At 33.3% G+C, this 13,636-nt stretch overlaps 1 protein-coding gene across 2 annotated transcripts in view; it reads right to left on the reverse strand.

The window, feature by feature from the left end:
• The window catches only part of LOC134259152 (talin-1-like), a 60,454-nt gene that overhangs the window by 26,666 nt on the left and 20,152 nt on the right, over positions 1 to 13,636 (reverse strand). For both annotated transcript variants that reach the window (XM_062741752.1, XM_062741753.1), the window contains exons 3-16: positions 11,088 to 11,297; positions 10,959 to 10,984; positions 8,739 to 8,836; positions 7,344 to 7,446; positions 6,870 to 7,019; positions 6,067 to 6,209; positions 5,653 to 5,780; positions 5,392 to 5,455; positions 5,130 to 5,234; positions 4,694 to 4,783; positions 4,390 to 4,455; positions 3,954 to 4,055; positions 2,270 to 2,346; positions 961 to 1,141 (exon numbers count right to left, since the gene is read on the reverse strand). In XM_062741752.1, the coding sequence (XP_062597736.1) occupies positions 961 to 1,141; positions 2,270 to 2,346; positions 3,954 to 4,055; positions 4,390 to 4,455; positions 4,694 to 4,783; positions 5,130 to 5,234; positions 5,392 to 5,455; positions 5,653 to 5,780; positions 6,067 to 6,209; positions 6,870 to 7,019; positions 7,344 to 7,446; positions 8,739 to 8,836; positions 10,959 to 10,984; positions 11,088 to 11,197 (1,443 nt within the window). In that variant the 5' untranslated portion in view covers positions 11,198 to 11,297. The remainder of the gene's footprint in view (positions 1 to 960; positions 1,142 to 2,269; positions 2,347 to 3,953; positions 4,056 to 4,389; positions 4,456 to 4,693; positions 4,784 to 5,129; positions 5,235 to 5,391; positions 5,456 to 5,652; positions 5,781 to 6,066; positions 6,210 to 6,869; positions 7,020 to 7,343; positions 7,447 to 8,738; positions 8,837 to 10,958; positions 10,985 to 11,087; positions 11,298 to 13,636) is intronic.

Consider the following 13,636-nt stretch of genomic DNA (forward strand, 5'->3'; position numbering starts at 1 on the left):
TTTTTTATGAAGCAAAAACCAAAACTGAAGAAATACAAGAGGGTAACATAGGGTCAAATTGTGTGACAGACAGAGTATATCCAGTGCAAACACAAATAACTAAGGTCATCCAGAACTAATTCATAATCACCATTCACTACAAAAACCTAAAAATGAATGAACTTAAATAAAAAAAAAAAAAAAAAAAAAAAAAATGTCAGAATAAAACAGAAAATCAAACAAGCATCTAAGAATTCTACTTAATTCTGGCTTGGTCATTCTTATTGGAGATTTTTTTTTCACTGCATGTGTGTGATACACTGGTTATGTGTAACATATTATCAAAGTCATGTTAGTTTTTCTCAAGCTATTTATATCTTGTTTTCTGACATTCAAGTAACACACATTTCAATCTAAACACTGTCATGCTTATTTTATCTTACCTTTGGACATGGACTTGGTAATTAATCTATGCTTATGTTATCATATTTATTTAAGTTGAAGAATGTTATGTCTGTTATACATGTGATAATTATCCAATAACCCCTACCTTCAAAAAAGTTACTATTTTCTGAAAACTAGAGATACATGTTCTGTGAGCACTGAGCTCACAAAATGACCTTCTGTGAAGTCTGTCACAATTAATGCTTATATATGGTCACTTGAAATTCAAAAAGTAAACTTACTTTCGTAACAAGAGTGGAAACTAGAGTTTACCTATTCAATGTTTTAAAAGCGTTTGATAGTAAAACGTAAGAGAGAGAGAGAGAGAGAAAAAAAAATTTAAGTAAATCAAAACAAAAGTTGAATAGAATTGAAGAAAAGACAAGAACTATTTTCTCTTGCTCATGTTTACTAGAAGACATAGTGAACTCTTTGCCGTAAAGATACCGAGAACTATATGGACGTAAGCCATAAAAATGCTACAATTCACAATGACTGGGGGTTGTCAATAAGTCTAGGAACAGTTAGTAGGCACACCTGTCTGTTGCCATGCACCATATGCATTTCGTTTGAGACCTGTCCGTGTTGGGCTGATGACATGGAGCCCATACTGATCTGTGTCTCCCCCGACACTCCGCCCCTCATCACCCCCGGCATAGCCACTGACGCCACGTCTGGGTGACTCACATTACCCTGCATCCGCGAAATAATGGTCGCCCTGCAAACACAAACATCCATGGGAACAAAATTCATCTGCAGGATATAATATCTCATTTTCTCTGTCAAATTTTATGAAACAGAAACTTTCTATATAATTTCATATTTCTACACCTTGATTCGAGTGATTTTATCAAATTATTGACAGGGCTCTCACACCGTTTTTTGGGACTGGGGCCGGGGCCGTTCAAATTGGGAAAATTATTGTCATTTTTGGAAAAGTTGGATAACTAAAATTCATTTTAAAAACTCCTCAAGTTTTGCTTTTCTAGCATTTTGTCATCAATTTAACATAAACAGAACAAACATGGGTATGTAGGCAATTTAAAAGTACATTAGCTTTGTCATGATATAATATTTCAGTGTTGATTTCTCTGACAGTCAAATTTTTGGTTACCAATACAGCGCGAGACTGAACACAGAATGACTTTCATATATAATTTCATAAAATATTTCAGTTTCACCTTGCGATTAAGTTTCGTGGACTTTTATTAATATTTTTTATGGAAATTGGGAAATTTTAAATCAAAAAAGGTACCTTTTTTGCATTGGGAATGGGGCCGAATATTGCAGGTAAAGCATTTATCTGATTGAAATAAAAGTAAATATTGAATTGCAGGTAAAGCATTTATCTGGATACACAATTACTTCTGCAATAACTTTCTTAGCTGACAATCTCTTTGCTAATGATAAGTTTAGTTGGTGAAACATTTACTTTGTAGGAGACACACTTTATGACTAACTTGTGACATACTATCTCTATTAGTAACACATTAAGTGTATTTTCTGGGTGAAATACTTCCTCTGTGGGTGATACACATACCTTGCAGGTGATAAATTTGACGTTTGATACACACTTTGTGTTTGAAACACGACTTACTTTGTAGGTGACACACTTTACGGCTGACTTACTTTGCTGGCGACACACTTTACGGCTGACTTACTTTGGTGGTGACACACTTTACAGATGACTCACTTTGTGGTGACACACTTCACGAATGAATTACTTTGTCGGTGACATTTCACCGCTGACTTACTTTGTGGGTGACACACTTTACGGATGACTTACTTTGCTGGCGACATTTCACGGATGACTTACTTTGCTGGCGACATTTCACGGATGACTTACTTTGCTGGCGACACACTATCTTCGTACATTGGAGCTTCGTCAGACCCCTCGATTCCCAGGTGATCCTTATCTTTTTTCTAGGATCAAACAAGAAATAAACCTAGATGAAGTCACATGACTTTAGCCCCGCCCATCACTTACTTTCCCTTAGAGACATTATCCTCAAACATGGCCGTGTCGTCCTCAGCTTCAATTCCAAGGTGGTCATCTTTATCCTAGCCAAACAGGAAGTTCATTAATGCATGAATTGTGAGGGTGGATCTAATTTATTTTGAAATAACAATTAATTTGGTTACCCCCCCCCCCCCCCTAAAGATTTCCCTTTTTCTTTATATTTACAAAAGATTGCCAATATACATTCTAGATCCATCCTCATTAATTAGTAAATGCACTCTTTTCCTATCATTTTTTTGTTCAATGTTATTTTTGTCTCCTCTCCATTTAATTTGAAGATTGATTTTATGAAGATATGCATAGGAAAAGACTGCATTTATACTTAAATTTGAATAAATAATCTCTTTTTCTTTTCTTTATATTTTCCTCGAAAAGAAGTGATTTTAAAATTATTTTTAATTTCATTACCAAAATTTTTCCAAAAATTAAATTTCTTTGTTTTGATATCTTTTTTTTTCATTCAGTAATCTGTTGTTTGTATGAAAACTTTAATTCAGGCTCATAACTCAGAAAAAGAGGTATATGTGTAGATCTTAAAGATAGAGAGCAGTAAAGGTCAAAAGGTCATACATGGAGATGACCAATCAGCCATCAGCATTCCATTCATTGATCAAGTAAGCTGCATAATCTTCTGATATACTGGAAAAAGAATGTGCAATATGACTCTATAATAGTATAAAGTGACAGAAAGTTTAATGTTTACAGTACATTCACAAAGTTTTTACTGTATATAACAGTGAAAACCAGAAGCTGATAAAGATAGCTGAATACAAGGCAGCCATGATGGAAAAGTCCAAGTTTTTGTTGTGTTTCTGTAAGAGAAATCTCTCATGCTAAATATCATTCAATTTGTTAGTAACATGAAGTTTTATAATAAACATGATAAATGTCTCAGAAGGTCATTCCAAATTTATGATGATAATGATATGTTCTCAGAGCATCATTTGTCAAGGGAGATAATCAGGAGGTCAGGAAAAGACAACTCCTGTCATTGTACATGCTACTTCTGAAAGAAATTGTTCAATTATAGATATTTGTATTGTATTGTTCAGCCATGCAGAGGATAATTATTTAAAAAGAGATCAAACCTTTGACAGAATTTCACATCAACATCAATGCATTTACTTATTGCATATTGGTTTTTTAAATTCTTTTAATTTATTGATTGATAATTTTGAACAACTATTCTCTAATACACAAATCTTTGTTGGTAAGAAAAAGTAGATGCACAGGCTATCTGAAATTCTGTTCAATTTGTTTAATTTTCTTGTTTTATTTACCCCCTACAAAAAAAGTTCATATTTCATTGAAACAACATAAGCAATACATCATCAGAAGAATCATGAATTACAAGACGAAGTCAATAACATATACATGTTTATTTTCTTTCCAATGATTTAAAAAATTTCATGTTTAAGTTCACGATGCATTTTTTTTTTTCTCAATAAATAAAAAAAATTTATCTAAAAATTCATCAGAAACAAATAACTGTACTAGCTGTGAGCCTTACCCGTTTGAGTATAATGTCGATGTAGCCCGCGATCAGTCGTGAGATCTGCTCTCCTTCCTGAGTCTGTACTGAGTAGTACGAGTCAGAGTAATCCCCAAAGTCCTACAATACAGAAGTATTATATTACAAATAAAATAATACATACACGTATCAATTATACCAAGTAGTACGAGTCTAAATAATCTTTGAAGTCCTACACATAATAGGCTTATATTGAACATTCAAACTTACACACTTGTGTAAACTAAAACACACTTATAAAGAAGAGCCATGTATAGAGTTTAGTTTGCTGGATGAATTAAAAACTGACATGTAGAGAAGATGGTAACTGCCAGGGCTTACCCCCCCTCCCTTTTCCTTATGTGTTCTGCAGCTTATGCTGATTTTTTCAGTAATAATAAAGTAGGCTATTCTTTAGTCTAAGAAGTGACCTTACCAATGTAAAACTGTTAGGAGAAGCTGCCCATCTTTTGACTGTGGTCAGTGGCCAAGTTTTCATAATCTGAAAAATGAAATAGAGTTTGCATACATCACATTTTTAAAGAGATAATTGCAATATTTATCTAATTCATGGATTTATAAGTTGTATCTTTGCTTACTTATAACAAATCTTTCTTTTATGAACAAAGCCTTTCACATCTACTTGTAGCTTTCACAATTCATACAAAAAACAGTTACGATAAATTCTCCAATCACATTAAAAGTGGGGATCCCCCAGCTATTTAAAGAACTTTCCCTACCTCTTTTGTTTTTTCGTCCATTCTCACCACACTCTCCTTTGTAATACCAAGCAGGCGGGGAACCAGTTTATTTTTACCGGGCATCTTCTCCTGAAATTACAAGACCAGGGCATTCAGTGGAACAACAAAGTGCAAGATGACTGAAAATTCCATCAGCCTTATTCAAAGATTATTTTTTTTATCATTAAGCACAGTGAATATAGTGCCTTGCCTTTATTAACCAGTAAAGTTTACCTGTAGAGACATTGTCTCACCTTGATTTACTTGTAAAGTTTACCTGTGGAGACATTGTCTTACCTTGATTTACCTGTAAAGTTTACCTGTGGAGACATTGTCTTACCTTGATTTACCTGTGAAGTCTTACCTTGACTAAGAAGAAGGTGATTCCGTACGTCTTTAACCCTCTACATTTCTGTGTGTACTTGTAATGACTTACCTTGACTAAGAAGAAGGTGATCCCGTACGTCTTTAACCCCCTACATTTCTGTGTGTACTTGGCTTTGGCCTCAAATTCATGAACACCGACCCATTTCTTGTGTTCCTATCAATTTACAGTAAACCATATTCATTAGAATTACTGATGACATTTTTTAAAAGTGGTATTAATTATTATTATTTCAAAATTAAATCTTTGTTGCCTTGAAATTATCAAATAAATTTTACCAAGATGGCATAGATTTAAAAGATGGCATACTTACTGCAAAAATTCTCTTCTCAATTTTCGGTGTTTTGACATACTCTTTTGGTAGAAATTCTTTTACACTGAAACAAAATAAATGCCATACTTTAACTCCCATAAAAACTTGACCATAATTCTGCTGTAAGCTTGCATCCAACAGAATATTCATGATAATTTTAACAAGAAATTTACTCTAAATTTGTTTTTCAAGAATTTTAATAGACAGAATAAAAGGGAGATAATTGAATCTAGAAATCTACAATAAAGGGAGATAACTGACTCTAGAAATCCGGGTTTGTGTTTGTTCTCTATGTAGTCCCCGAACTGTATGTGGACCTGGATCCCGGCCAGACTGATGGCCTCCTCCAGAGTTACCGGGTGTGTTCCGTCCAGGATAGCATCACGTGACTGTAAATAACAGAGATATTGTAAATAATCCATGTATCCTATAGATATTGTAAATAAATGGTGCATCAAAAAATAGACTAAATACGTCTTCATTAAAATTCATATATATCCAAACCACAATTCTATTTTTACATTTTAAGATATATTTGTTCATACAAATGTCCTCATATATCTCAAGATTTTTTGTTACATTTTTGCTCCATTGTGTTTCAGATGACCAATTTCAACTGACCAGTATACCTTACCTATCTGTACATAAAGAAGATTGAGCATTGCAGTGTCTTACCTGTACATATAATAGATTGAGTTGTACCGGATCTCTCTGGTCCACATTCTGGTCAGAGAAGAAGAACTTCCTCCTCAGTAGAAGGGTGTCTGAGTCAGCCACACCCTGCTCTCTCAGTGTCCTCGAATGGTCCAACCACTCCACTGAAAAAGTCACAGTCAGCACTTAATACAAGTCCTTGCCATCAAATAAAACAGTATTCTTCAACTACAAAAACCTGCATTTAAATGTCTGTAGCAAAATTTCTGGTGTGATTTACATTTGTTGTCTGTGTGAAGCTAAAAATAGATCAACCTACATTTGTTGTCTGTGTATAACTATACATAGCTTTAGCTATATTCCTTTTTTTAATACCTAAAAATACTGACCTACATTCATAGACTGTGAGTAGCTAAAGTTGACCTATATTGGTTATCTGCGTATGGTTATAAAAAGCTTGACCCCCATTCATTGACTTTGTAGCTATAAATAGCATGAACTATATTTAGCTTGACCTACATTCATTGTCTGAGTGTAGTTATTAATAGCTTGACCTACATGCGTTGTCTATGTGTAGCTATAAACAGCTTGACCTACATTCATCGTCTATGAGTAACTATAAATAGGTTGACTACATTCATCCTCTGTGTAGCTATAAATAGATTGACCTACATTTGTCGTCTTTGTGTAGCTATAATTAGTTTGACCTACATTTGTCGTCTTTGTGTAGCTATAATTAGTTTGACCTACATTCGTCGTCTGTGTGTAGCTATAAATAGATTGACCTACATTCGTCGTCTGTGTATAGCTATAGATTGACCTACATTCGTCGTCTGTGTGTAGTTTCTTCCTCATCTCTTCTAGTTTTTTCTGGTCCTTGGCGATGGATTTATCTCGTCGTAGTGTCAGCGTCTTCTCTTTCTCGTCGTCCGTCATCTCGCGGACCAGCGAGTATTCCTCATGGTTAGAAATGCCTGAAAATTAGGTTACATATCATTATTGGAAATATTCTTCCAATCAATTTTACAAACAGGCATCACTAGAATTACTTGAGTGTTTGTTTGTATGGTATCAAAATGCACGGTAAATATGTTTCATTGAGTGATTTACCCATTTTAATACACACACTGATGTGGTAATGACAATTAAAAACTGAACAATCAGATGTATAGTGTTTCTGACATTTTATTAAATATGTTGCTGTACCCCCATTATGTTAAATGGCTATTTTGAAAATAATTCATATTTGGTATCATTTGATACATATTTGCATGAGCGATATTCGGATATTAATTTACCCATTTTGGTACATACATGTATTGATATCTGATATTTACCCATTTTGGTACATAAGGTTTTGATTTGTAAAATTCTCATTTTCTTTTTGTACTCCAATAAATCCTACAATAAATTTAAAATATTTAAAACCTTATTGCTCACTGGCAATTTTTCTGCAAATTTGTTCATTATTTTCCCCTTATTTGGAACTTCATGAATTTATTTCTAAATCAAGATTATAGCCTCACTGAGAGAATTATAAAACAAAACTTCTTATTATAAGCAGTTAAAGTAGATTTTATCTAACAATATCTTGAATTCCTTGAATTTAATACAAATTTGCAATCTTTAATGACTTCCTTAAAAGCACTCCTTCAACAATTTAAAATTTTCCAATAGAATAGCTTATTTAAATTGCATTCCCTCTGTCTTCCTTATTGAATGAAACATTTCCATTCATAAATAATTATGAATTAAAACTGTTTTCTTCCTGACTAACCAACAGTTTTAGAATCTGCATTATAAATAGGTTGCTCACATAATGGTTGTAAAATTCTCATTGTAATTTGCATGTGAAATAAATCCTACATAAATTTTAAATTTAAAAAAGCATATTGAAATTTTGATGAAATTCAAGGGTTGTTTTAAAACTACAGCAACTCTGCTTTTACTCTCTCTTATAGATCTTGTCATATAACAGTGAAATTATATGCAAACAAATTTTATAAAGATTATAAGTTAAATTTTTAAGTTTTTTTTTTATATTTATTATTAATTTCTTTAAAACAATTAATTTAATAAAAATTGTGCAATCCATAATTTTTTAACAAACTGAATAAACAATTTAAAATTTTCCAATAGAACAGCTTATTTAAATTGAATTCTGACTGTCTCTTCCTTATTGAATGGAAGATTTCCATTCATAAATAATTATGAATTAAAACTGTTTTCTTCCTGACTAACCAACAATTAGAATCTGCATTATAAATAGACTGCTCACATAATGGTTCATAAATATCACATCATGTAATTTGCACGTGAAATACGACATATCCCTAATCCTAACAAAAAAGCATATTGAAATTTCCTTATGATGAAGATTCAAGGGTTGTTTTAAAACTACACAACTCTGCCTTCACTCTCTCTTATAGATCTTGTCATATAACAGTGAAATTATATGCAAACAAATTTTATAAAGATTATAAGTTAAATTTTTAAGTTTTTTTTTATATTTATTATTAATTTCTTTAAAACAAATTAATAGAATCAAAAAAAATATTTCTGTGCAACAAGTCCCATAATTTTTTAACAAAGTGAATAAACAAATAAAACAACACCATTTTTATTTACCATAGCTTGAGTTTCATTTTTTCAAAATGATGGAATTTTTAATACATTCCCAATGGGTCACTTACCCCATTCCTAAGGAGATAGTAGTCCAGAGTTCTCCCTGCTTCTAGCCACACCCCTTTTTTGGGATCTTCGTCAGCCAGGAAGAGTCCATAATCTTGTGCTACAAAAGACATAGAGAAGATGATACAGCCATTCAACAAGAAAAAGTCCACAGTCTTGTGCTTCCAAAGATAAAATGTTTACAGTCTTATCAACATCAATGATTCCAATGTGTTCATGATATTTTTGTTCAATGATCTTTCTGCTCAAAAAAAAAGGGGGGATTGTGGAGATTTTTCCTTTTGATACAATTATAGTGTGTATTAAAATAATTTTAAGAATTTTATTTAATTGCAATTAAGTAAAATCTTGTTATCTGACAGCAACAAACTTTGCAGGACCAAGATAATAAAATTGAGTTCTCTAAATTGGATTTGTTTTATAAATTATAAATTGTCTACACAAAGCCCCCGTTTTGTTCCACTTTTTTCCTAGTATATCATATCTTTGTACACACGTGCATCTTACTCGTTACATTAAACCTCATCAGCTTTGCATGAAATAAAACGCATGTCTGAGCCAGATTCTGGTAAATTACAATATATTACGCGGTCTTTGTTTAACAATACCAGATGTCAGTCGTCAATGCCATTTTATTGTGTAAATTTAAATCATGACAATTTCTGGTTTCCCGCGAGACCATGCAATCAATATGGAAGAGAATGCAGATTCCCCCATCCCCATACAACAGAACATCAGATCAAATATCTTACAGCATGGTGGTTTCCGAGCATGCAAGCATGGGAACGTTGACTGACTAATATTAAATGACAAATCTGTGTTTCAATGAGGACCTTTATTGTATCTAATCTTATAATTTAAGTCTAACTTATTACCCATATTGTGCATGATGGTAGATTGATCAATTGTTAGGTTAATTATTGAGGTTTGAAATAAGCATAGATAGAGAAGGTACTTTAACACATAATTTAAGTTTAATGACTTATCATAAGGAACATCAAATTCCAACATGCATTTCTATTCTGTCAATATTTCTCATACGTTATTAAATAATCATTTATTTATGGAAGTGAAAAACAGAAGATCCCCCCAAAACATGGTAAAGCAGAGAAAAATGATATTCAAAACAGAAGTCAACAAATCGAGTCTATCAACAGATTGGAAGATCTACATTCCTTCCCACAGTGACTCACCTTCATCCTGTTGATGTCACTAAACACAACACAATGTTACAGAGAGGCAATGCTCACGTCACTAAACTGTAAACAACACAGTGATACACGGAGGCAAGACTTGGTTCCCCACCAAAGGTCTATATCACTTCCCTCCTTCACACACAATACATTGGGTCCCCTTCTCAAAATGTTACATCCCCTTCTAAATTTAATAAATATGTATCCCACAAAAATCATTTTAAGCTCCATCTTAATTTATTTTTCAAACTAAATCTGAATCTATTTCTATTGAACAGACTCTGTGTGCAGTACCCAGTGCCTACCAGCATGCCTGTTTAGATAGAGGCTTTGGGAGATATTTTTGTGAATGGAGTTTTAAATCTCTTGGTGTTGATTTCCTGTCAATCAGATCGTGGGAGGATTATGATAGAACAGGTGCCCCTCTCTATACCACTATATAAATAGATCATTAACAGGAAAAATTACATAAAGTGTCATTAATTTATCATATTCAGAGAGCATTGAATAAAAGGGCTTAATTTGAGAGGGAATTATTTTATGTAATGCATTTCCTTCTTTAGAGAACAAAAAATCATTGGACAAATATTGTAAGATATTCTGATCCTCTTCAAAATGTACTAAATGTCCCTGAAATCGATATTTCTTACATGTCTCATCTGTTGGTAAATTTATAAATATAACGCGTTAATTCCGTCATCAATCCATCGGCAGACATAACCTCTCCCCGTAAATGCTTAATCAGCATTTCCTGCTACATTAGAAGCTTTTTATATACACAGTGAACCCCCATTCAAACAAACACACAGCTGATTCCAATCTTGGTGGTGGGATACCAGAAGCAGACACCTGCTCAGAGCTATTTTTATCCCACGAGTTAAAAAATATTTTGGCTCCTGCTGAGGGAACACTGATACAGTGATGTAGTGTAAAAAAAATCTCAGACACGGGGCCATATGATGCGGTCCCTGATGATTTTACATCTTTAGCTTTACATGCGATTCCCGGGATTGTCTCTATGATACTTACGATTTCCGGGATTGGTCTCTATGATACTTACGATTTCCGGGATTGGTCTCTTGTAAACAAACACAACTCTGTGCCCTATATTCCTTACGATGTGTGATTGGTCTCTATTCTGAATTTGCCCGGTCTAACCTTAATGGAATGATCTTACAGGCGTCGTACACCTGGGTGGACGGCTCGAACTGCATCGTCTTGACGACATTGTTCCCCACCACGCTGATCTTCAGCGACAGCATGGCCATCTCGGCGTTGTCTCGTTAGCGCCCGCCCTGTCTGTCTGTCTTTTCTCTGGTGTGTCTGTACGTCTGGTTTTGTCTATATAGCGAGCATCACCATACACATCTGAAATGATACAACAGATTTCTCAACTTAATTGACAAGGAATACTTCTATATCAATATCGATCACTGCATGATCACAGTATATTTTTGTCAAGTTGATCTCTCTCTCTCTCGTAAATAATATTTAACAATGTACCGTTATGAATTTTCATTTGTCAAGTTCACTGTACAAAACCTGTCTCTGATTCTACAGAGAGAGATGAAATTGTATCAAATTAAAAGCTTCTACATGAAGCAGATTCCCCACGTTGTGTTTAAGTCAATATAGAGCTGTGAATCTGATGCTAGCCAGCCACAATACATCATCACCCAGTTTGTTATTAATATTATTAATAAATTCTATACAGCTCATTGACAAATGAATAAAACTCTAAACTTTGATGGTGATTGGGTCTGGCATTGACAAAAAAAAAATCAAAAAATTAAATCAACTGTAAAATTTTCATGTTTTAATCCATTTGCTTCTGATTTTTCAAAAGAAACAACATTTTTAATAAGTTATGTAAATTGCAGCATTACTTGCATGGCTAAATTTGTCAGACACTTAAACTTGAAAATTTATAATTGCCAAAAATATAAGAGATTTAATTATCCCATAAACAGTTATCTCTCTTATCAGAGTTCGACATTAACTCTCTCTCTCTCCGGTACCAATGAAAAACAATTACGGGCAAGTGAATATTGCTGGGCACTTGTCCGATTGGACAAGTGATTTTTCATGCAAAGAAGTCTTTGAATAATAATAAAAAACAACTATTGATTTAATTGAAAAGTTTATCGAATACAAACGGAAACAGTACATAAACCCTAATTTCGATCCCGATATCAATTGCTATGTAAGTTGAAGTTCACACTTGATCGGGATCAATGTTCACTTATTGCATCCATACTATTGCATGGCGTGGATCTTACGGCGTTTGCCGGTTTGGAATATATCTGATTGAATTACAGATTCACTTGCAAACATTTATGTTGTTGTCAGGTCAGGTAGTCTATATAGATAAAATTTTGTTTCATATGTGTTTGTCTTTTTTATCAATAACAAGACTAATAAATAAAGCACGTTTAATTTTTTTTCATCTAAGTAATAGTTTTCAATTGACAGAATAAGATATTCAATGAAATTTTTTCGGACACGTGAAGTTGAATTTATAATTGGACAAGTAAATATCTTGGACTTGTTAATGGACAAGTCCGGAAAAAAGTTAATCTCTCCTGCAGAGTTGTGCTAAACCTTAATAATATAAGTCTTAAACCCCTCCTTGTTGCAAAAACTAAGTTTCCTAAGTAAACTAAGATTTTTTTTTTCATTACAATACATTCAACATCCAAAATTGAAAGATATTTTATTGATTTCACTCTATCCAACCAAAAACTTTTGAATTCCTGGTACAATGTTTAAAATGAAGATTAAAATATAGAATAATTCATACATTAAATCTAGAACTTCACAAAAGAATATTATCACTATATATGACTTTCTCACTGAGAATTTTAATGATAAAGTTACATACTTCAAATACCATTCACAAAACTAGCATAAAGTCTTTAATGTCAAACAGTGATTTAAGGATTTTAAGGTACACCCGAACACATGAATCTGTGTATTACAATATTTAATCATACAGATGGGTAAAAAATAATCTGGAAAATTTCTTGGCTAAATATATATTACCTTGCTTTAAGTTCCTTTGATAGGAGCTTATACACTGGCTGATGGTGGACATATTGAGCCAATCAGCTATCAGGTAAACTGGTCTCATTGACAAGGAGAACCAGTCAATTTCACAGAACTCCAAACTTGGGGTAACTGTTGCAAAAATCATTACACAAGCCATACTGTTATGGAACTTGTATAATATATTCAAAAAGAAGTCTGAATTTTCTTATTAGTTAAATGCAAAGAGTTCCGTTGCTTGTCAATGAAAGCACTCCTTCACAACTTCCTTATAATAAAAATCCCTCACTGCCCTTATTAGGATATTCCTTCATGGCAGGAAAAAGCCAGAGTCAGATACAATGTTCTCCTTTATAGCTGTGTATAGTGATAAACCAGATCAAAAAATTCTTCCAAAATGATCCAAATTACATACAATATAGACACGAGCCACCGTGGCAATGAAGTCACAAATCCTATAACAAATCAACAATCTGCTGTCAAATTCACACTTCAGGACACAATGAAATTCTTCCCAATGAACTCTATCACAGTCCAAAGTTTTGAAGGATAACTAAGTCCACCTCGTAACTAAAGCCTTCCCCGCTAGCCCAGGCTGAAATCAAATCTCCCCACTGAAACTGTCCCGTAATACGGAGCCACTACATCATATCGCAAACTGT

The sequence above is a fragment of the Saccostrea cucullata genome, unplaced genomic scaffold, assembly GCF_032062105.1.
Source record: "Saccostrea cucullata isolate Sc308-1 unplaced genomic scaffold, CSIRO_AGI_Scuc_v1 ctg2064, whole genome shotgun sequence".
In the NCBI taxonomy this organism is placed as follows: domain Eukaryota; kingdom Metazoa; phylum Mollusca; class Bivalvia; order Ostreida; family Ostreidae; genus Saccostrea; species Saccostrea cuccullata.